The 24768-nt window shown below is 47.8% G+C and overlaps 1 protein-coding gene and 1 pseudogene across 3 annotated transcripts; one reads left to right on the forward strand and one right to left on the reverse strand.

Annotated features, from left to right (window-relative positions):
• Positions 1-832: 832 nt before the first annotated feature.
• BOLA3 (bolA family member 3) lies at positions 833-18520 on the forward strand. Of its 3 annotated transcripts, XR_006888809.1 has the most exons (5): positions 833-972; positions 3183-3306; positions 5189-5277; positions 15339-15445; positions 16256-18520. XR_006888809.1 is itself a non-coding variant. In XM_046663016.1 (4 exons), the coding sequence occupies exons 1-4, from the start codon at positions 919-921 to the stop codon at positions 15354-15356; spliced, it is 285 nt and encodes a 94-aa protein (XP_046518972.1). In that variant the 5' UTR covers positions 833-918; the 3' UTR covers positions 15357-15676. The 3 variants fall into 3 exon arrangements, 2 of the variants coding, with proteins under 2 accessions (XP_046518972.1, XP_046518971.1); XM_046663016.1 differs by lacking the exon at positions 16256-18520 and having other exon boundaries at positions 15339-15676; XM_046663015.1 differs by lacking the exons at positions 15339-15445; positions 16256-18520 and adding an exon at positions 11183-12940.
• A 177-nt stretch (positions 18521-18697) lies between these two features.
• On the reverse strand, positions 18698-20689 carry LOC124240036 (formin-binding protein 1-like; annotated as a pseudogene).
• Between the last annotated feature and the right edge of the window lie 4079 nt (positions 20690-24768).

The raw sequence follows: 24768 nt of genomic DNA on the forward strand, positions 1-24768 counted from the left end.
GTAAGGCAGGTTTGCTGACAATCTTATCCATCCCTCATGGTGTCAGCTTCCGCTACATTCCCAGGGCTCCACGGTCTGTGGCTCCAGCCAACGCCTCTGCTCGGCTGTGTCCTGCAGGCACCTTAAATTCACGCAAATCCGAAACTGAGTTCATCGACCCCCTTCAGCCCAAACTCTCCTACTCCCACGTCAAGCCAGAAACTTGGGAGTCATCCCAGACGCCCTCCTCACCCCCGCCACCCAATCCAGTCCCTCCGTTCCAGTCGCTTCCCAAGCGTCTCACTCCACTCCTGCCATACCTGCTGCCGCGGCTCTAGGTCAGGCCGCGTCTCGCCTGGACCACTGCAATAGCCTCGGAACTTCTGTCCTCGGCTCCAATTTCAGCCCCCTACAGTCTCCGCTCTTCGCAGGAGCCGGAGTGATCGTTCTAAAATGCAAACCTGAAAACGACTTTCCTGCTTAAAATTCTTCCCAGGCCCCCTTCTGGAGGGAGAACCCCAAACTCCTCAGTTTAGAACCGCCAGGTTGCCGGTGGGGGGAGTGGGAATGAAGTTCCACCTGGGGCACGAGGGGCATCGGGATAAGGGCAAGTCGGAAAGGAGGGCCGAGCCCCTCGGACGTGTTTCTAGGCTGAGGAGGAAGGACCCGCTGGGGGAACGAGGCCCGGGGAGGCTGGGGGAGCGCGGCGCGAGCGGGCGCGGAGGACGCGGCCCTGAGCGGACCAGGCGGCGCTCTCCGGGATGGCGCGTCGCTAGGCGCGTCGCCAGGCGCGGACAGGGCCGGGCTGGGCGGGGCCTGGCGGCTCGCGGCCTCCGGGCGGCAGGGGGCGGCCTCTCCCACGGCGGCGACTCTCGGTCCCGGGCTCCGTGCCTTTCGGGCGACACGGCGACCTCGGGCGAAGGGCTGCGTCGGCCGGGCATGGCGGCGTGGAGCCCGGCCGCAGCAGCTCCTCTGCTCCGCGGGATCCGCGGGGTGAGCGCGGGCGGGGGCCGGGCTGCTCTCCGGGGAGGGAGACTCCGCGGGGCCGACTGCTGCCGGGGCTCGAGGACAGGCGCCCCGAGGGCGCGGCGCAGGGCCGGGGGCCTCCCCTGCCTTCTTGCCTTCATTCATTGATCGTCCGTTCGGTGGGCCCCGGCTTTGGAAAAAGGGCAGGCCCCGGCGCGCGCTGGGGGAGCTTCCGAGCAGGGTGGACGTTGGGGCGAGGGGAACAGACACGTAAACAGTCATAGTACAGCGGGCACGGAAAAAGCAATGTCGATTTTCCCAGCCGCAGACGTAGGAGTCATAGCGCGGAGCGACGGCGTGGGTGCCACGCGGAGGACTGTGGAGGGGTCAGCTTTCTGGGAATGTCCGCCCTGGCTCTGTGACCTTGACCCTCCCCAAATCCCACACACCCGGAGTAGAAGCCCAGCAGAGGGCACTCAACACGCGCTGTCCTAATTTTCTCGCCCCCTTTCTGATTGCATCCTTTGCCTCACTTCATCTACTTCTTTACTTTCCTCTCCCGTTCTTCCTTCCCTCCTGCTGGTCTTGGACCTGCCTCCCCCGAACAGGTCTACTGGGGACTTTCAGCGTGGAGGATGGGCATCTAGGGATTTTGTCAGTCGATTGCTGGTTTAAAGGCCACTGCCCACAGATCTGCTGAGATAAAAGGAAGGCTTCTTCCGAGGAATCTGCAGGGCTATCCATCCTCACTCTGTAGTGATGACCACTGCTGCCTGCCACCGGTTACCCTCTGCCTTTGCACGGCAAAGCCTCGTCCTCAGAAGAGGCTCCATCCCCACCCCCACCCCCCAATCCTACCCATGCCCACAGCATCAAGTTTGTCCCTCCACACAGTATTCAGACAGTCTAAGTCCAGATCTTTCTCCTGACCTGCATTTCAACTGCCTGCCAGAAACGAAATGTCTTTGCCGGTGCCCAGTAAGCATGCCCTGAATCATACAGTTCTTCCCCTGCTCATCTACCCATCCATCTATCCATCCCTCTGCCCTGGGCTCAGCTCTGGAGGGCTGCAGTAACAGGACAGACACAGTCTTGGCCTTTGAGACCAGTTGGTGAAAGAGCAAGTGCACAGGTCATTTTAAAGAAGATGCTCCAAGATTCTGTAACACAGGACCCATCAGGAAAGGCCTGAAGATGGGCCAGACTGGGGGTGAAAGGGTGGTACCTTCAGCACCAGCACTTGATGAACAGCGCTAGTGTTCTCCCTCCTGCCCTCTCCCTCCACTCAGGCCCGACTCCCGGGGCTGCTCCCTTTCTAAGGCCTCCCATCTGGGCATCTTTCCTGATGAGCTTCAGATGGCACTGTTTCGGGCAGGTTACTTTGTCTAATGAAGTCCAAAATCTTTAGCCTGATATTCAAGGCCTGCCATGCTCTATTTTCAGTCTCCCTTTTCTACATGTGCTCTACCCAGCCAAGGGGCTGCCCACTTGGTTTTCTGACCCCCTGTCCTAAGGGTTGAGACACAGTCCCTTCAGAAGCAGTGGCTCCCTGTGGTAGCCACTGGGGGAAGAGGGAGTGTTGTGGCCAGTGGTAAATAATCTAAAAATGTTCCCCCTTCTGGTCATTTAACAGACTTCTGCTTCCTCTCCCTAGTGAGGATTAGTACATGCTGCAAAGCGTAGCTGGCTTGTTGAGCAGTAGGTCACAAGGTCACATCCCACTGGAGAGAGTGTGGAATGTTAATCAGGCCTAAAGGGTGGGTGGCATCTGGCAGCACCAGTGCTCAGTCAGTGGCACCCTGGCCTGGCAGGGCACGTCTGAGGTAGGCTGCCCACGTCTCCTGGCTCTGCATCTTGCTAGCAGATCCAGCCTTTGGCAGATTACTTAGTGCCTCAGATTCCTCGCCTATAAAACTGTCATCATGGTAGGGTCTCTCACAGCATTATCATGGGGAGTTAAACACCTGTTGAATTAGGTTTGGGGTCTTGTTGTCTCTAGAATCAAAGTATGTTGTTTACGGTCTTCCCCTGCACCCGAAAAGTTTATTCTGCGTCCTGGGGCACTTAAATGGACACCTGACACCATGCAGCCCCTCTGACTTAGCCCATGGCTGTGCTGGTGAGGGCTTGGAGTGCTGCCTTGCAGGGGAACGGCAGGTGGGGCCTGCCTGGTGGCCCAGCCTGGCCTGGGGTTGCATTGTCTTGCTCTGCCGTGACTCTTCTCTGTTCCGTGGCAGCTTCCTCTTCTCCACTGTGCCCAGCGGATGTTTGCCTCGCAGACTGAGGGGGAGCTCAAAGTGACCCAAATTCTCAAAGAAAAGTTTCCTCGAGCAACAGTGATCAAAGTCACCGACATTTCAGGTGAGGTTTTCTCCCGTCTTTCCCATGGGGTTTGGGAGCATTTTGCCCTCTAAAAGGCAGAGGGCGGGGGGGTTAGCAGAGGGAATTTGCCATCAGGGGCTTCTCAATATGTGTGGCTTTTGGACGGATGGAACACGGCCTCTCGCACCAGACAGGTGGAAGTAAGGATGTAGAAACGTTGGAGGGAAACTGTGTGGGGACCCCACAGCCAGGAGGACTCAGTCACCAGCCTGGCCCAGCTTGGATGAGGTCCCTCTCAGTCACCCCAGGGCTCAGGGCTACCGTCTTTAATTTGACTTTGAGAAAGGCCTTACTTTAATTCTCCACATTCTTCTGACACCTGGAATGTTAGAGCTGGAGCAGACCCTAGGAAGACATTGTCCTTTTGAGGAAAGTAACTGCCTTGGTTTCCCCACAAGGAGATGAGCCCAGATTGGCCAAAGAACCTGCCCAGCCCTTCACAGGGAGGAGGCAGCAGAACCAAAACCAGAACCAGGACCCGGGGCAGACAGTCCTGAGCCCATTACCAGCCCCACCAGGCCCCGCCTTTCTTGGATGACTGGCACCACAGAAGGTTCGGCTGGCTGTGTGTTAGGAGCAGCTGGGGAATCAACTTCAGCACCCAGGACAGAGAAGAGAGGTCCTTTATCCGGTCACATGTGCAACAGCTGGCCCTGGGCAGCAAGATGGGCATCGACCTGAATCTCCCCACACCCAGGCGCAGTCTTTGCCACTCTGCGTTGCCACCGTGGCTCACTGGCTTCTCTGAGAACATGACATTTACAAGAATTGAAAGAAAGTTCAGGAAGTGCTTTTTATTCTAGAAACTATAGAAAATTAATCAATCTAAAGATCCATTGGAATGGTAGGTTGGGTGGGCGCTCTGGGGTTGGTCCTCCGGCAATGCTGAGGCCTTGATGTCACCAGTCATGCTCCTGCCCCAGGCCCAGGCAGGGCAGAGCTAGAACTTGACCTTCAGTCTGGCTCTGCCCAGCCCTGGACAGAATGCCAAAAGAAAATTGAGGCTGGGAACCCCGGCTTCACCGAAGCTTGGACTTCTAGAGCACATCAGAGAAGCACAGCCACGCCTATTGCATAAATTGCACTTCTCATAGAGTGGCCTGGTGTTAAAAGCACAGGGGACATTTTCTTTCTTGCCTACCTTGTGTCATGCTACAGCAGCACATTTTATCATCAGTCATCAGCCAGAGACAAAGCCTGGGCAGGGAGTGGATGGGTCACACAAGCTCTGCCTGGAGAGCTTCACCAGAAAGCAGCTCCCTCCCTGCGGAAGCCAGGATAACACTCAGGGCTGCTTGTAAAGCAGGAGGTGCTGGAGAGACCCCCGCCGGCTGTGACCAGTATGTCTGCGGTGTTTATTATAATGCTGTGTCCCTGCCTCTCTGATGCATCCTCATTCCTTTTCTTTCGATAGTATTACACACGATTTTCAACCCAAATTTTAGTATATTTTTGCACTTTTAAAAATACCAATTGCTGATCCTTTGGAAGGTGGAACACTGAAATTCAGTCCCTCCCACCCTCTTCCATGGCATTTGTTGGCTCAATAAAGGAAATATGAGGGAAACCTACATCTCCTGGGTTTTCCATGCTTTGTGCCTTATCCTCCCTTCCCCATAAGTAATTATCCCGGGAGTGCAGCTGCCTTGCAAAAGGAAGAGCACATTTTGGTCGAGGCAGCCCGCCAGGAGGCGTATGGGGTCAGATTGTAAGCTGTGATCTTTTTCTAATAGTCCTAGCAACTTTCTGTTTGATGGTAATATTCAGACCATCTTTGCATCATGCAGTACTTCAAGGACATACGGGCCTGTGGCTGCTGTAACTTAAGCATTGAAATGATTTCAAATTGCATTTATTTCAGGAGGCTGTGGGGCAATGTATGAAATCCAAATCGAGTCAGAAGAATTTAAGGAGAAGAGAACTGTCCAGCAGCACAGGATGGTGAATCAGGTCAGTAGAAGCAGCCGCGCTCCTTTGTCACTGGTCTCCAGCGTCCGAAAGGGCCTGCCGAGTGGAGATGGTATTTCACCATCTAGGAAAGAATAATGCAATACCACGGTCACACGAACAGGCCGCAGGACCCGAGGAAGATGTAATCCGGAACAATCTGGAATCAGATTGTGGGCAAATAGGAATTTTCTTCACAATTGAAAACAAGTCACCCAATAGTTATTCTGCATTTCCTTAAATAATTCTACCCATGTTTAGTGTTATTGGTACATATTGAATAGTGTTTGTAAACATAGGAATACTAAAGATGGATGTTTTTGTAGAGTTGAAGATTTTTTTTAGCCTCTCTTTAGGACTTCTTTACAGATGGGTAAATTGAGGCACAACATGATTGAGAATTGTTCCAGCTGCTCCAGACCCAGTGACTGGGCATTAGGAGGCTGGAACATCAGATTTAACCAGACTGAGGCCCAGTTTATTCATTATCCAGGCTTATTTTACATGGAGTTTGTACCAGCCTTGACCCTTGGGCCTGTGTCTATAAACTCGCTCCCTCAGCAGGTGTATTTGACATCATTCTGGAGTGTCTTGCACACTGTGAACTAATTAACTTTTGTAAAGCACAGCTCTGGTCATGAGATTCCCTCTGTGGCCGCTCTGCTGTTTGAGTTCAGTCCCAGACTGCTGTTCCGGGCCTTTCCCCACCCTTCTGCTCACAACCCCCCTACTCCGGCCTCTGCCCTGGGGTCTCTCTGTGCATTTGGACCTTTGCCCAGATCCGACCTCCTGCCTGGGTTCCCTTCCTCCCCTCTCCCACCCAGCCCAAATGCTGCCTCCCCTCCCTGCCTGGCAGGAAATGAATGTCCTCCATCTTCTGACTCCAGCGTTTTCTGCCTTGGGTCCTGGCTACTTACAACCCTGCCATCTGTCCTTTGGCCCTGTCAGCCCTTTGTGGGCTGGTTCCCTTCTGGATCCATCTTTGGATTCCTCCTGGAGTCAGCCCTTCATGTGGATGGGACCACCTACGGCCCTGAGGCGTGCTGGTGGTCGGCCTGGGCAGTCTGGGGTGGAACAGCAACCACGTCGCTCTCCAGAAGCCCTTCCAGCCCCATGTGATCTCAGGGGTCGGAACCAAGGTGGAAGATAAGACAAGGAAGACCTGACTGTCCCAAATCCTCCCCAACCAGTAGAACTTTGGGTTTTGTTCTCAAAACTACTCAGGCCGCCTAGTGCAACTGGACTCCCAGGGGTGCAGGTAATTTGACCACATCCCTTGGCCTGAAGCCACAGTTACAAGTGGTGAAGGATGCAGGGTCTGGAGTTGGACTGCCTACGTTTCAAATCCAGGCTCTGCTACTTTCTAGCTGGGCAACCTGGGCAAGTTAACTCAACCTCCCTGTGCCTCAATTTCTTAATCTGTTACTGGGGAGACGAACAGGACTTGCCTCACAGGGGTGTTTTGAGGATGAGTGAGAAAGTACACGCCAAGCACTGAGAGCAGTGCTTGACACACAGTAGGCCCTCAGGAAATGTCAGCTGCTGTCACCATTTCCATCACCATCTTGTCATCTACAAAACTGGGTGGAAACTGCACCAAGTCCAGAGGCAAGGGCAGCGATTCCCGTGGTTTGGGGGAGTCACTGGCACCATCTGGGGCTCAGGGTTTCCTCTGGGCCCCTACAGAGCTTGTCCTTCCCCCAGCACCGTCCGAGCAGGAGAGCCCCGCTCACTTGTCTGTCGTCACCCTAGAAAGCGGACCCCATGCAGGTGGACCTGGTCTATTTTGTGCACTGCCATGTCGCCCACACCTCACAAAGGACCTGGCACCTGAAGGAGCTCAGGCATGGTTTGTGGAGTCTGCAGACAGTACGGAGAGCTGGCCTGGGCCTGGTTACTGGCTCACAGAGAAATGGAATGTTTGGTGCCTGACAGGCGTTCCCTTTCAGAGAATTCACGTCCTGGCATCGGTGCACTTGAACCTGGAGCAGCTCCAGCCCGGGTCACCACAGCAGCTGCCTGGCCCGGCCGAGCACTGCTTGTGATGGAGGAGGTGATGCAGGTCACAGCCAGGCATCCACAGCCACCGGAGCAGGTTGGCAGGGAAGGAAGGGCGATCCCAGAGCCTGACTTTCAGCTGGAGCAGAGGCCACAGCCACAGCAAGCTGTTGGGCTGTAATGCGTGTGTGCCAATGTGCTGATATGGTCATGGGCATTTCAGATGACTGTGTGCGGGTGTTGGCTGGGATAAGTCATGTGGGAGGAGTGAAACAAAACATCTTTGAGAGCAAGTCTATTGGCCTGTAGGGGTCTGAGCTAGACCTGGAGTTAGTTGTGCATCGTTCAGAGGTGCTGGGAATCAAGACTCTGACAGGCACCCCGTAGGAGGAGGCAGGGTTGAAAGGGGAGGGGAGGAGAAGGCATCCTCAGCTCCATGGCTGCTGAGTAAGTGGTTTCTTCCACAGTGCGTGAGAGTGGGGGGCGGTGCCCCGTCCACATGCACTGGGTGTCCAGGCTGTCGGAGGGGCCTGGTGGTCCTGGGCCAGGTGAAACTTTCCTCGTTGATGGTGTTGAATCACCCTAGTAGGACCAAGACTGTCAGGCCCAACAGGCCCAGAAAAGGCCACCTGGCCCATCTGATGCTGGAATCTGCTTCTCATCAGACAGTCCCTGCCTGATTCCCCCAGGACTGGGTGCCCTGCATCACAACTCACAGCTGCTCCGCCCTCAAGAGTGAACTCGCCATTTCCCTGGGACCCCTGCCGACTTGTGGCTCAGCCTCTCCCAGCTCCCTGTTCAGCAGCCTTCTCTTCTGAAAGAGTCGCTGGCATTTGCTTTGGGCCAGGCTCAGGGAGTCCAGGATGACAAATTTTCTTTCCCTCCCAGGAGCCCCTCCTCTACCCATCCTATTCCCACCCTGGAGAGCAGCCATAGGGAGAAGAGTGAGCACCAGCTCCCCCTTTGTTTTTTATGTTTTTTTTTTTTTTGAGGAAGATTGGCCCTAAGCTAACATCCATGCCCATCTTCCTCTACTTTGTATGTGGGATGTCTGCTACAGCATGGCTTGATGAGTGGTGTGTAGGTCCATGCCCAGGATCCAAACCAGTGAACCCTGAGCCACCCAAGCAAAGCAGAGTGTGTGAACTTAATCACTACACCCCCAAGCTGGCCCCCTAGTTCCCTTTTTTGTGTTGGATGGAGCTGGTTTCATCTTGGCTCTTGGCTTCCCAGTGGGATCTGAGCCTCAGTTTCCTCGTTGGCACATTGCCTGAGGTATTAGCCACATGAGTCCAGCCTCATGCTGGCACATGGAAGGCATCCGGTGCACAGCAGTTGCCCTCTCTCCTTCAATCTGGCCTCTTTCCTCTCTGTTGCCCATCACCCTCCCCTAAGAGTGCCTCTGCCCGTGTCCCCCCTGCTGAGAGCCCCTCAGTGCACCCCACGGTGTCCCTTCCCACCTCCTAGCCTGTGATTTCCGATCCTCTCTGAGGTCTGCCTCCATCTTCCCTGCTTGCACCTGACTCAAGGCCAGGCTTTTCTTGGTAAATTGCGGCAGGTTCCCAGCCTTCCCTCGCCTTGCTCTCCCGGGCCCAGCGCCCTGTCTGTCTCCAGCTCTTCCACTCCTGGCTGTCCAGCTCCTGGTCCGCCTCCTCCATGAACGGACAGTGCAGTCGCAAATGCTCCCTCCTGTGAACACCCACAGCCGTACCGAGCTGGCTTGTGGTCTGGCAGCGTCCATCACTGTCTGCACTGAGTGCATTTTTTGTGGATTTGTGTTATTCTCCCACCTCTCTCATCATTTTCCTATGACTTTTTCATCTGTGTCCCCAGCGCCCAGCATGATACTGTGGGCTAAAAAACATTTACCCAAGCTACATCTTATAAACTGTGAGACTATGGCCAAGTCACTTTCCTACCAGGCCTCAGTTTCCTCAGCTGTGAAGTGGCCTAGGTGATGTTTAAGGCCCTCTATAGCTGTAAGATACAGTGAGCCGTGTTGGGGAGCCCTCTGAGGGTGGCAGGAGAGCTGGGAGAAGGCATTGGGAAGGGTAAATGTGCAGGGCATAAGGGGTCAAGGCCTGTCATGCGAAGGTGTGGCTGGGCCCTCACCTGGTCATGGAAGCTTTAAGGAGGGGAGGCTGGTTGTGGCCCAGGGACAGCCTCTAGGGAGCATTCCAGACCTGTAGGAAGCAGAGTGCATGTGGCCCAGGGGCTGTGTGCCCTTCCCCCAGCAAAGACATGAGGCCTTTTCCAGAGGCATTTCTGCTTGTCTGCTGCGTTGAAGGGACTTGTTGGTGAAAATGTCAATGGTCGGGCAGCTCATTGGCTCCCAACACAACAGCAGCTCTGGCATAGGCCTAGACAGGAACCCCAGGGAAACCAAGGATGGCCAGGACATCAGGATACCTGGGTTCAGGTCCTGATTCTGCTACTCACTTGCTTGCTGACTAGGGATAAGCTCTATTTCTGTTTATCAAATAAGGAGACAGGACTAGATTGTTTCTAAGGCTCCTTCTGACTCTACAAACCTAACCACATGAGTTAGGGTTCTTTTTGTTACACGTGACAGATACCAAGCTAAAACTAGCATAAGTAAACAAAGGGAATTAGTTGGCCCTTTAATGAAATATCTGGTTTCTGGCAGATCTAGATTCAGGGTCTTAAGTATATTTGAATATGCTTGCTCTCTTTCATATTCTCTCCCTGAGCTTTCAGCTTCTCTGTGTGTTGGCCTCATTTCCTCCTGCTGGAGATGGGCTTTCTCTTCTTGGTGGAGAACATGGCCCCCAGCCACCTCCAACTGCCAGTATTCCAGTAGAGTGACCCAGGAGACATGGATCCTCACTGGAAAATCCCAGGGGAGATTCTGATTGGCCCAGTGTGTGTCATGTGCTATCCCTGGACCAATCAGGCTTGGGCAGGGGCACGTAGCTACCTCAATACCAGGCTAATTGGCAGTTCCACCAGAAGTATACAGAGTGGAAAAGAGCTGTTCCCCAGGAGAAGGGAGATTCCTGGACAGACTGGAGAAAAAGCATGCACCCCACTATGATGACGAGGCTCCGGCCTAGTGTAAAAGGACCTGGACTCCTCTGCACTGATGATAAACTCCAGTGGGCTAAGCCTCCCTCAGGTCCTGCTGTTCTCCTGGCACTGCAGGGAAATAAATATCGATTTGACTGTGGCTCGTTCAGATTTGTGCCCTGACATTGTTTGTAACCTTAAACAAGTTTCCTAATTACTTTGACTTTATTTCCTGATCTAAAGTAAAATTGGGAATTTGTGCTAATTGGTGTGGTTTTAAAGAACAGTTGTTCATTGCTTGAAATAAAAAAAAAAAAACCCACAGGAAACAACCTAAAAGTTCATCATTAGGGGACGGGCTGGAAAGTTATGATCCATCTAGATAATGGAAAACTATGCTGATGCCGACAAGAATGAGGGTGCTCTTCATGCCTGCGGTGGGAAGCTCTCCCTCCCATGGTTAGGGGGAAAGCAAAGTGTAGAACACTGTGTTTGAAATGCTAACCTTGCTGTTTTTAAAAGGTAATGGGGTAGAAGATATATTCATATTAGCTTGAATATGCATTTTTAAATCCTTACAAAGACACACAAGGAGCTAACAACAGTTCTCTTTTTGGGGGTGAAGGTGGAAACTGGGGGGTGGAGGACAGACGTGGGAGGGAGACTTCACTGTAGGCCTTTTTAAAGCTTTTGATTTCTGAGCCAGGTTAGATACTGATTCAAAAAAATAAAACATTGTTGTCCAAAAAAAGGAAAAACTGCTAAAAGAAAGTGTGTGCAGAGTCTCTTACAGATACAGAGCTATATAAAAATACTCTCATTGAGACTTATTGTAATCAATGTCAGATACAAAATAAATGATGATGCTCTTTTACTTACTTAGGCACTTAAAGAAGAAATCAAAGGAATGCATGGATTGAGGATATTTACCTCCGTCCCCAAACACTGACCACGCCCTGGCTGCATAGATGCTGCTGCTTAAAACCTTGGATGAACTTGACCATTCTTTCCTAGGCATTTGCCAAAAAAGTTATCTATTTTGTTCATAGACATTTCCGTATTATAATTATAGAAGAATTTGTTATCTATTTAGATGTTAATTAATGGCAACAGACAACTGAAGCTTTTAAAGAGTCATTAGTCATGCTTCTATTTCCTTTATTTCAAAAGCAATGTCCTTTTGTCCAAAGTGGTCTCGTTTTTGGACAGTTCTGTCCTGATGCAACAGATGCAGGACAGAGTGCCAGCTCCTTTTGTCCTGTCAAGACTCTTTTTTGTTTTTCCTCCCTGAAACTGCTCAGGCCCCTTAATCTTACCAAAAAGGTAAGAAAAGAAAAGATCCTTGGATTTTACTGTTTCCTTAGTTTACCACTGTCTTTCCCTCCCCTCCATAAGCCTGAACTTGGATGCTCAGTTTTTTGCTCCCTGGAGTGGACTCTGAGGATCTGGGGCTGCCATGATCAGGATCTTCTTCCCGTGTTTGAAAATTCCCCACCCTTTGCATCTTGGTGGAAGGTGGAGCCTGCCTCCCCGACAGAAGCTGAAAAGGCTTGCTTTCCTAGCTCCCTTGCAAATGAGGCACAGGCCAAGCTAGACTCAGGCAATCAGACAGAACTACGCTGCACTTTGAATTGGGAGCAAGTGACGCCAAGAAGCAAGGGCAGTGGCGCATCCACCTGGCAGCCGTGGCACTGATGTCCGGTGTTCTGGGTGGTGGCAGCAGCAGAGTCAGTGGCCCCTCCTACCTCCCTAAGAAATAAGAATATGTGGGTAAAACAACCTTGAGCCCCAGAGTTTTCGAGCAGCGCAAGTTTTACATGTTCTGTTCACGTACTGTGTCCCCATTTTTTGGTTTAAAAATATTCTGTATCTCTATGGTGGGGTGAAGGGCTTGGTGTCCTGCCAGGGCAAAGCTGCCTTTTACGTGGAATAGAGTCGCTCAGTTGTGTCAGAGCTGAGTAGACAGGATAAAACGAACTCCTGAGGGCCTGAGACATCTGTGAAAGAGCTAGACACCCCCCCAGAGGCCAGCTTTTAGGTGGTGCAGTGAGGAAACACCTAAGACTGGAGTTCCTGAAGCCAGAAGGCAGCGGTCAGCAAGAACAGAGAGACGACAGAATTATACGCATGTTGATTGCACGAATGGAGTCTAATTGTCCTCCTCTTTAAGGTGAACTGCACCTAGTCACCTGCTTCTACAGGACAGAATAAGGTGGAAGCGACAATACACAGCCTCAGAACTAGGTCATAAAAGGCACTGTGGCCTCCTTCTTGATTTCTCTTGGATTCCTGGCTCGAGGAGAGGGTAGCTGCCATGTTGTGAGGACACTCAAGCAGTCTGTGGAGAAGCCCAGGGGAGCACCCGAGGCCTCTTACCAACAGGCAAGGAAACAGGCCTGCCAAACGCCAGCAGGGAACTGAGCCTTCTGTCAGGACGAGAGCCATGTGGGTGAGCCATCTTGGAAGTGGATCCTTCCAAGTCACAGTCACAATCAAGCCTTCAGAAAACTGTAGCCCCAGCTGATGTCTTGACTGCAACCCAAGCCAGAACCACCCAGCTAAGCTACTCCCCAATTCCTGACCAACAGAAACTGTGAGATAATAAATGTTGGTTCTTTTAAGCCACTAAAGTTTTGCGGTCAATTTTTATGCAGCAACAGATTAACTGATACACTTGTGCATTACCGAGAAGACACGGGGACATTTCACAGATTGAAGGAAGGGTTAAAGAGCCAAACTTCAGAAAGGACAGGGGTATAGCTAAATGTCATCGACACCACCCGGTCCTCTTGGCATCTCCTGTCTGCCTCTCTCTGCAGATTAGCTTTATTATCTCTCACTCTGGATTGGCTTCCACCACACAGCAGTGTCCATACTGCCGGTAGCTCTCAATTTTTATATCTTAATGTCTAGGCCATAAGAAGGGCAAATTTTCCCTCCAAGTTCTGGTTCAAAGAATGCCAAGGAAGTCCTCTGATCAGCCCCTCTTGGATCAGGAGCCACCCTGGACTAATTAGCTGGAGTCCAGGAGTCGTGTCCACTGCAGCCTCTCTCTGGACTCTGGTTTGGGGTGGAGGGAGGAACAGTTGCCAAAAGAAGTAGGGGTTCTGTTCTGCAAAGAAGCTGGGACAAAATGTGACCTCGACTGGAGGAAAAGGTGCCCTCGCAGGCGTCCTAGGAGTCTGGGGTCACCAGAGAAACTCAGCATCTCCCCTCTGCTTCACCCCACCCACACCCCAGGGGACTCTTCAGGCCCAGTGAAATGTGTCAATCCTACCACTTCCACGTGTCTGCTCCCAAATCTGGCAACAAGAACTTTTTTAAGTAGCACACACACACCCTGCCCCTGGCCCTGCAGCTGTTCTCAGGGTTTCCTTTTAGTTGGTTAAAAGAAGAGAAAAAATTGTTTGATCTTAGTGTCCAAAGTGTAACATTGCATCTGATACAGCCAACTCCTAGCTTTTTGATTAAGTGCTACTTGTGGAAACTGCTGAATTAGATGACACCTTTTCTGAGCCAAGTGTCCTTTTAAGAACAGTGTAGAGTTTTCCAGGGGAAAATCCAAGGTGTCCCGAGGTCGGTGCCTGCTGACCAGACAGGTCAATCTAAAGGACTCTGCCCAGTCCACAGCCCTCCCTGGCCCGTATTGTTCCATGGGTGCCGTAGTGTCCCTCTCCCCCTGATGAGACCACTCAACGAGCAGTCATGTGACAGGCTGGCTTCCAACCTGGGAAGGAATCTGGGGCCACAAATCCCCACCCAGACACCAGCAGTGGCAAGGAGTCACTGGATCTAATTCCCTTTCTTGGGAACCCAAACTGGAAAGGGTGAGTAAATGACCTACGGACAGCTAATGGCTGGTGCAAAGCTCTGGGCAAGCAAACGCCGGCGTTCACGTCGGGACACATGGGCAAATTGATCAAGGAGAAGCGAAAGTTGAAAACCGCCCGGGAGATGTCATGACGGGCATTGACTATATAGTAAACAAGAGAGTAATTCTCAATCTGGCTCCAAATTAGAACTAGCTGCAGTATTTAAAAATGCCCATACCTGGGTCCCTCCTGGGTCTAAGAGGCCGGCTGGTGAGCGGCAGGGAGAGTGGACCTACAGAGACCAGCCAGTCAAGTTAAAAGGTAGACTCGAAGTGAACCGCCCAGACCCCTTAGAGCCCCAGGAGTCACGACGCCCTCCCCCTAGTTCCGCTATGCTGTCCCCAGCGCTCTCTCCGGCCAGCCCATCCTCTCTTCCCTCCAGGGAGCTGCAGCACGTCGTCGGTTCCTTTGCCATCTCCCCTCCATGCCCCATGCGTCTGGGGGTGCCGCCCCCACGCCTCTCATTCCGCAGGGTAAAGGGCGGGAGAGCGCCGATGCAACCAGAGCCGGGCGCAGGCCCCCGACCTAACCTGGGCGAACCGGGCCGGCCTGCAGGGTCCGCGGCTGACCCAGCCAGGCCCCTGCCAGCGGGACCGTTTCCCCGGGAGCGTCGTCCGGTTCCCGCGCGGCCTGGAGCCCTGCTTCCCGCCGCCGCTCACCGCGATCCTCGCCTGCGCTTCCCCCGGACGACTCTAGGAAAGGTCGGCCTCCGTCAGAAACCCGCGGCTTGAGTCAGCAGAGTTGGCTGTCTTACGCGCAACCTAAAGAACCCTCCAAGCCACACCGCGCGCATCTTCCAAGTCTCCTCCACTGGGACCCGCTGGAGTGCCGACCGAGCCGACTTCTGACATCTTTTGTATTTGCGTTTGCTCCGATAATGCTGGTGGGATTAATTCTATCGTTCGGCACGTCATTCCAGGGAATTGATCTCATTTCTTAGGTTGTAGTAAGATACCCCCTCACTGTGAATTTAAAAGAACATTTACGCAATTTAATTTTTTTTTAAGAAAAATAACGTTTATTAGAGAGGCAGATAAGAGGGTTCAGCTAAAAGATGCCAAAGGTTGTTTTCTTTTTAGAATAATAATAAAAAGAAACAGTCGTGTTGACCTTTATTCAAACACAATTTATTCAGAACCTAAGTGCCTATAATGGTCTCGTTTGCAGCATCCAGGGGGCCACTGAGCCGGGAGGGGAAGAGCCTTGGGCGGCAGTTATACAAACAAAAAGATCTCCAGCGAGCAGAACCACCAGTTAAACAAACGGATAAACGGGTAAAAAGTTAAAACAACTGAAGTTTAAGCAATCACTTTAGTTTTTTTTAAAAAAAATTGTTTTTATCACAGTTTCAGATTTACAGAAATATTGAGAAGATTGTACAGAGTTCCCCTATACCCCACACCCAGTATCCCTTATTATTAACAGCTTACAGGAGAATGGTACATTTGTTACAATTACTGAACCAATATTGATACATTATTACACATCAAAGCCCATAGTTTATTCAAATTCCCTTAATTTTTCCGTAATGTCCTTTTCCAGGCATCGGCTCCAAGACACCACATTACAATTAGTTCTCATGCTTCCTTAGGCTCCTCCTGGCCATGACAGTTTCTCAGAATTTCCCTATTTTTGATGACCCTTTAGTTTTTAAATAGCCGTACATACAAATATTTTCCGTGGGAGGAATTATAGATGTATTTGACAGAAAGCAATTTTAAAAACAAAAACAAAACCACAAAAGAAGAAAGTCACAATCCAGTCGACCAACTGAAAGTTACTCTAATCTAAACATTCTGGCAAACGTTAATTAATCGTGTCTTAGACACCACACCAAAAAAGTGTGCTGGCATTATTAAGAATAAAACCACTGCCTTGGGTGATTGACGTCAGGAAGTAGCAGCTTCGCCCAAACAGGATGGGTTTAAAGGAGGACATTGTCTGGGGGGAGGTGCGGTGGACTTATAAACAAGGTCAGGGAGGAGAGGCTTGTACACTCACATTATTCACCTGGAAGTGTCTCTCTGAAATAAAGAAGGCAAACTTTATAAACAAGCTAACATTTTCCTTCTTTTACTTAACAGGGACCTACTGGAAGAAAACAAAGACTACTTTGGGTGGAAATGGAAATTCCTGATGCTTTGGAAATTATTTCAATACTGTTTCTAACCCTTCAAGCATTGACAAAAGGAACCGAAACTACGAAATGTCTTGAACTGTGTTTAGTCAATGTCCCTGTCTTCATCTGTTCTCAGCACTGAGGCATGCAACTTAAAATAATGATCATAAATCTATGCACAGGGCACCCCCTGCCCCCCGCTCTATTCAAACCAGTTGAGCTATTTTCTGAATCAAATTTGCACAACTCTAAAGAAAAAAAAAACTTCAAAGAACAGGATGTTTTTCAAGGCAGCCTTTTTAGAAGCTAATGTGGACTTGCCCTGTTTGGCTTTTTCAGGATTTGGATGGCCTTCTTTGTGGTTAACAGTTTGACATGGAGCTCATCAGCTGATATAGGAAAGTCAGATTCCAGTATCTTCAGTCTCCCATTCGTTTGGTTAAATGCCTAAAGGTGGTAATCCGCCGGCACTGAAGTGGAGGCAGGCATTTACGGCTCATTAAAACAAATCCCCATGGTTTAAGGGTCAGCTGATTTTCTTGCTACAATACTTAAAAAGCAGAACTGGAACAATTCCTCTGACGAGGTCTGCCTCAAGATAAGCAGCTTTATCAATATTGTGTCAGTAAAGGCATAATAATTCAAAAGAAATTTTAATTACAAAATTTTAAAAATCATACAGTTGTAAGTCAGGCTGTCATTAAGTAAAGTCCACTAGGTTTCACTTGCTAGCCCTTACCAAATATGAGCTAACACACTGCTGGAACCTCGAAACACGGGCCATGCAGAGCAAGGAGCGTGAGTCCCTCCTGCCATTTTCGGATCTTCTGATCTGAGCTTATGAAATGAGCCCATAATGTGGAGGCAAGAAGCTAATCTTCCTGTCTAAAAGTAGGAAGGATATGAATAAACATTTTTTCAAAGCAAAAACAAGGGATATCTCAACCTGACACCTTCCTTCTAACCCATTTATAGCTGGTTCTCTGTGATCTGTGGGTAGATCTCATTCCTGAGCAGAATTAAACACTGGATTTGGTAGCTGTCCATGGACGTGACTAGTTTCACTATCCATTCTCTGCTTCCCTGCCAATTTAAGAATGCAGATCCTATGGGGCCAGCTTTTTAAAGATGGTGAGAAAATTTTATTTTATTCTGGCTAAAGTTAATCATACTATTTTCTAAAGTGAGCCTTTACATTTATTGCCTTTAAAAAATTCCAGTGAGCTTCAAACTGAGATTTTAAAGGTGTCAATGATTTAAAAATCTACCATTTGAAAAGCAGTCTGCTGAATTCTGGGTCTGTGTGTGAATGTAGTTACTGCCACACTGCATTCCGGGTATAGCCTAGCCCAGGGGAGTGTGGGCTGAATACAGCTCCTCTTGCCACAAAACCTCCAACAGAAACAGAACCAAGGCGGCTGAAAAGGAGACCTGCACTGCTTGCATATAAGGATGTCTATACAGCATTAGAACATCTGATCTACTGTGTCAATTGGGTGGCGGGAAGAGCAATTGGTGTCATATGTCAAATCAACAAGTTAACTGCCCAAACTTTTCTGCACTTCAATTGGTTATTTAGGATCAAATAGACATGACAAGATAGTCATGATGAAGTAACCACGGTCTTAACCCTATTCAAGGAAAAATACAAACATTTAGTACCAATATTTTTATGTCTTTACTCAAGAAGGGTGACATTTTATTTTGTCCATGATTTCCTCTAAGTGAATAATGGTAAAAGGTAATAGACTAGCACAGTTCAATTTATCAAGTTACAAAATGTAACATTCTAATATACTTCCATTTACAGCAGACACTGTATATAAATAAGAGAGCAGAAGTCTCTGCGTGCCCATGATGCTATCCTTTTTGATTCAGAAATAATGATTAGGAGGTAGAATCTGACTTTTTTGTCATTTATAGATGTTGCCAAAAGAAGAAATGTTTATCAGATTTCAAATGACACAGTTGTAAATTGGCAGTTGGCAGCTTTCAATATAAAACTTCACCTTAGCAAGATAAACTTGACCAGAGTGAAAACTGGCCAAGGAAAATTGAGGTGTACGATGCCTAAAAGGCCACTATGTGACTTTATAAAAATATATACTATGGTGCTCTCCATTCGTCCAATCTTTCGAAGAACTGCCTGTAACAGTCACGGTTGTGAGAAGAAACAACTCCAGTTCTTTCTTAAAAAGTTTTTTTTAAATTTTTTTTTTTTAAGATTTTATTTTTTCCTTTTTCTCCCCAAAGCCCCCCGGTACATAGTTGTGTATTCTTCGTTGTGGGTTCTTCTAGTTGTGGCATGTGGGACGCTGCCTCAGCGTGGTCTGATGAGCAGTGCCATGTCCGCGCCCAGGATTCGAACTAACGAAACACTGGGCCGCCTGCTGCGGAGTGTGCGAACTTAACCACTCGGCCACGGGGCCAGCCCCTTAAAAAGTTTTTTAAAGTGATATTAAATATACATCTTAGCACCTTTGGCATTTTTGTCCAAATAGACTTTGACAGTTAAAGTAGGAAGGTAACCCTTTTCATCTTCATTACTCCAGATGCAGATTCACCTTCATGTTCCTCTCTAACATACGATGTTTCTGCTTCAACTACTGAAATAATTCCTTCATTCTGACTTTCAAATACGTAGAGAGCTTTACAAGTCCCTAGGGTGGGAAGGGGTTCCTTGTTACCAAATTCATTATTAAAATCCATGGCCAGGACCTTCCCCTCACTCTCCTGACTTTGTTCCTCTAGGTGACTGACACCTGTGTTCTCCCAATCTTGTGCACAGTAATTCAGGGTTTTGTACATTCTATTCTGTTGTCAGGTCTGTTTGCTTGGTGCTGGGGGCCTGCCTTCAACCAAAGCCAGCCAGATTTCAAATTTCTGGGCCTCTGGTCACAGTTTTTCTATATTGTTGGCTGACTTTTGTTACTTCATGACCCAAACCGTCTGGGTCTCCTATTTGAGATTCTTTAGATAGTCATCTTTTATCTTTGTTATGCCTTCCCTTTGATCCATCTTCATTTGAATTTCTTTATTTAATTCATTGACTTTCTTTTATTCCTTTTTCCTACTTTGTTGAGGAGGAAGACTGTTGACGTTCTTGGTGTTGCACCCACCACACTTTTGGCTTTTGAAGCAGAGAATTTGGGGTTTTAAGATCACAAACTCATTGAAGAAGTGAGCTCCATTTTCTGTTTGGAAGACATTTATTTTTATGAACAGCCGTAACTTTCCTTTGGATTTGCTATCAGACTTGACTTCTGGTTTGCCTTCTCTGGAATCTGAAAGACTATTGTCAGACACAGCACACTTCATTGGCAAGTGTTGTCCTCAGCTGTCTCCAGCAGGCTCAAACTTTGACTTCAAAGTTTCTACTACCAGCTGTGATGTTCTTTGGATCATTGATTCATTTGCCTTTACTATTCTATCCAAGGATTTCCCATTGATTGCTACTGCCTGTTGGTCAACCTCTGCATGTCTTTATTGATTCTCAACTTCTCACTATCCTCCTTTCCTCCATCTCTTGTATTTTCTGAGAAATGTTGGAAATATGAGGATGATAATATTCACACAGCTCATGGTCGAATTTGTTGAAGAACTGATGAGTAATCTGCTTTGCTGTCCTCTGCCATTGATGCCACTTCTGAGCTTGTTGGTGTGCCTTTTCAACATCTACTTTTTAAAACGTTCATGCCAGGATCATTTCCCCCAAATACTGATGTGCTCTGTCAGTCTTTTTGCAATCTCGCTCAAATCATCTTTTATTTGATTAAAGTTGCTTCCAGCAGGTATATATCGATGGTTGCACCTTCTGTGCAACATGAAAGTGCGATTTCCACTCCCGCTCTGGTCTTAAACACAGCCCGCTAACTCCACAGGGATCAGGGAGCTCAAGTTCTCAAAGAGAAGTCCATGCTGCCCAGCGTGACCGCTCCTTTCACTCACACACAGGAAAGGAAAGCTTTACGTGACTGATACCTGTATTGTTCCTCCTCCTTCGAGTTTTTTTTAGGCTGGTTCCCGAGCTGCTTTGCATAGCTGAGTTCAATCTCTGTCCTTACCCGGACAAACGTGATGTGTTTCTCAAGAATACCAATTTCCTACTGTATGTGTTTTCTAAGTCAAACTGATCCCCGAACTCGGTGCCCCAGGGGGCTGGGGGCGGAGAGGGGCCCTCGGCGCGGCGGGCGCGGCTGCTGTGGGCCCTCCCCAGCCATCCCGTCGCCCCCGCGCTCCTCCCGGCCGCCGCCTCCTCCAGGGTCTCTTCAGCGGCCCCTCTTCCCGGGCGCTTCCCACCAAAGGGAGCTGGCCCGCCCCGCGCCCCCATGCTTTAATTTGTAAACGCCCAGGGTATTCGCCAGAGTCCAGAAGCGCAGACTCGCGCGTTCATCCAGGGCAGGAGCGCACAGGACCAGAAAGAGAAAGATGGAGGGGTAGGGACCTCGCCTGCCGATGCCCCGGAAGCTCGCGACCCGGGCCCCAGCAGAGAGCCGCTGCCGAGAGGCTGCCCCCTGCCGCCACGGAGGCCACCTGCCAGGCCCAGGGATGGAGCGCCCCGAGGAGGAGCCTGGATCCCGGCCCCACGGATGGAGCACCCTGGGGAGGAGGTCCAACCGGTCCCTAGGATGCAGCGCCCCGGGGTTGGGGCACCCTGGGGAGGAGCCTGGAGATCCACGAGGCCTTTCACATGAAAAGAAAGGCGCCCATGGATGGCCCCAGAGCGCCTGTGGTAGCAGGCCCCCTGGGCCACTACTGGGTCTTCACTCTGGCACCTCAAGCCTCACTTACCCCTGCCTCCTCATTCCTTTCTCTCTTGGCTCCCCCTAAACCAGAGTGTATCCTCCCAACCTCCTTGCCCTCTTCCTGGTAGAAGTGGACCAAACAATTCAGGCCATATGACAAAATAAATGTTAGGTCAAAGCTAAGCATGAAATGGAATACCATTATTAGAGAATTAACTTCAGGGATAAATAACTTCAATAATCTGCAATTTTATGTTTAAAATTTTAAAGTTATGAAAAAGTATGGTGCAGAAACGATGAGGAGTGCCAGATGGGATTGCTCCTGTGGTCCGTACCCTACGCATTTGCCATTTGAAACAAGTGCTCATATTCACAGGTATATTTATTGAATCATTAACTTTAATTCAGGAAGGAGGTTTTTCAGTAAAATTTTCTAGAAAGAACTTTGTTTCTAGGATTCATAGCTTGAATAGAAGTGAAAAAGAAACCCTTTGTTTTTACTCGAAAATAGCTGGCAAGCTATAACTATCCTCTGTTTAAATTTTTAGCTTCCTCAAAAAGCTAGAAAAAGAACAAAAAAGTTAACCAAAAGAAAGTACAAGGAAGGAAATAATAAGCATAAAAGTATAAATTAATGAGGTAGGAAACAAAAGATAGTACAGATAATAAATAAAAACGCTGGTTATTTGGAAAAAAGTAAGATCAATAAACCAATAATTAAGCTAATATAAAAAGGGAAGAGGGGCCAGCCCCATGGCCCAGTGGTTAAGCTTGTGCACTCTGCTTCTGCGGCCCAGGGTTTTGCTGGTTCCAATCCTGGGCACAGACATGGCACTGCTCATCAAGCCATGCTGAGGCAGTGTCCCACATGCCACAACTAGAAGGACCCACAGCTAAAAATATACAGCTATGTACCGGGGGCTTTGGGGAGGAAAAATAAAATCTCCAAAAAATAAAAAAAGGGAAGACAGCACAAAAACACAAAATAAGAAGTCACATAGTAGGGACATAACCACTAGATCAGAGGAAGTTAAAAAATATATGAGAGTATTTTGTACACTTTATGCAAATAAACTTGAAAATATAGATTAAAATGAGTAATTTCAGAGGAAAATACAATTTACCAAAATTGAGCCCTGTAGAGAAAGAAAGTATTAAAGACCAATCTCCATAAAATATTAGAGAAATTTATCAAATAGATATGCCATATGCAGGGAAATGCTATCAAACTCTTAAACAGCAGGTAATCCCAATACTAAATAAATTGTTCCAGAGACCAAGAAATGAAGGAAAACTGCCAAATCCTGTTGTAAACAAGTACAAAATTAATATATAAATCTGACGTAGCTAGCACAAAAATGAAAACTGTAAATCAATTCACTTAAGAATTAAATAAAACTTTGCACTCCTAACCCAACAGCCAATTAAGGAAATAAATCTTCAAGAGCAAGTGAAGTGGGCTGTGGGGGAAGAAAAGCAGAGATAGCTCATATTTGGAAATATGTTACTGTAATTCACCATATATTCTCCAGGTACACTGAAAAGGCCTTTTGTCAAAATTTAACACCTATTCTTGATCAAAACACCCAATAAAATAGTAATTGGCAGATGTTTTTAAACATATATATGTATATATAAGTTCTAAATTCAACATCTAACTTAATGGGGATCAGGAACAAGGCAAGCATGCCCATAGTCTCTTCTACTATTTAGCATTGTATTGGAATTATCAGCCAATGCAATTAGACAGGAAAACAATTCGAGCATAAGAATTGGAAAAGAAGAGGTAAAACTCTCTCTATATGCAGATGACAGCATATCTGGAAATCCCCCAAAAATCTACTTTAAAGCTAACTCAAACAATAAAAGGATTCAGTAAACTAGCAATGAATAAAATTAACAGAAAAAATCAATAGCCTTCACATATTAAAACCAATAACCAGGTAGAAGAGAAAAAGAAAAAGAAAGCCCCATTTATAATGCAACATAAAAAGGTGGTATAGGAATAAACTTAACAAGAAACGTGCAAATTTTATACTAGGAAAACTTTAAAACATCCTAAAAGATCCAGAAGCAGACTTGGACAAATAGAAAATGCTTGTTTCTGGACTCAGTAGCATAAAAATCTTTGTTAGTTAATTTACAAATTTAGTGTGAGTCAAAAAAGTATCAACAAATTTTTTTTTCTGGCACTAGACAAGTTCATTCTAAAGTTCATAGAGAAAAATAAACATGCAAGAAGAGCTAGAAACTCCTGAAAAAGAAGAGCAATAAGGGGACACTAGCCCTACTAGATGTTAAAATATACTATAAATATTAATATTAAGTACTAAAATATACTATAAATATAAAATAGTGAGGTATTGGCACATGAATAGGCTGACCAGAGAAATATAATAGAAAGACCAGAGTATGGAAATTTGTTATATAATAAGGGGCATCAGGGAAAAGATAGACATTTTTTATTAATGGTGTTGAGAAAACTAGAGAACTACTTGGGAAAAGATAAAATTGGGCCCATTTCTTACACAAGAAAAATATGCAGATGGATCAGAGATCTAAATGTTAAAAACATAATCACACAAGTAGTAGAAGAAAGCATATATAAAGAACTCATACAACTCAACAATAAAGACAAATAATCCAATTAAAAAATAGGCAAAAGATTTGAATAGATATTTCTCCAAAGAAGATTTGCAAGTGGCCAAAAAGCAGACAAAAAGATTCTCAATAAGATTAGCCATTGGGAAAATGAATATCAAAACTGCAATGATAGCACTTTACACCCAATAGGATGGTTAGAATCAAGAACATGGACAACAACAAGTTTGGAGAGAATGTAGAGAGATCAGAACCCTTATACAGGCTGGTGGGGCAGCCACTTTAGAAAACGGTCTGACAGTTTCTCAGATGGTTAAACAAGTTTTACCATATGACTCAGGAATTCCACTCCTGGGTACTTACCCAAGAGAAGTAAAAATTTGTCTACACAAGAACTTATACATGAATGTTCATAGCTTTGTTCATAATAGTCAAAAAGTGGAAACAACCCAAATATCCATCAACTGATGCATGTGTGAAATGTGATATATTCATACAATGGAGTGTTACAAGGCCATAAAAAGTAACAAAGTATTGATACATGCTATAATGTGGGTGAACCGTGAAAACATTATGCCAGAAGTGAGAGAAGCCAGACGCAAAAGGCCACATATAACATTCATTTATATGAAATGTCTAGAATAGGCAAATCCTTAGAAAAAGAAAGTAGATAGGGTTAAGGTTAGGGTGTGACTGCCAATGGGTATGGAATTTCTTTTAGGAGTGATGAAAATATTCCTGAATTATATAGTGTTGATCCATGCACAACTTTGTGAATATACTAAAAACCAGTGAATTGTACACTTTAAGGGGGCGAACTTGGGGCCGGCCCAGTGGCATAGTGGTTAAGTCCGCACGCTCCGCTTCAGTGGCCTGGGGTTCATGGGTTTGGATCCATGTGCAGGGGTTGGGGTCTGCAACCATGGCAAGCCACGTGCAGGTCCGAGCAGCAGAGGAGGAGAAACTCTTTCATAGAGGGAAGAAGTTGGGAGGGCTGTTGTAAACAAAGTGTTAGACATGTAGTGGCTTTCATTGGCTGAGTTTCAACAGTCTCTCATTGGCTGAGCTTCTTGCCAGTCAAGAGGAAGACTTTCTTCTTCCTGTTGGGCTCTACAATCCTAAGGAGTGAGAG

Source organism: Equus quagga, chromosome 5, assembly GCF_021613505.1.
Source record: "Equus quagga isolate Etosha38 chromosome 5, UCLA_HA_Equagga_1.0, whole genome shotgun sequence".
Lineage (NCBI taxonomy): Eukaryota > Metazoa > Chordata > Mammalia > Perissodactyla > Equidae > Equus > Equus quagga.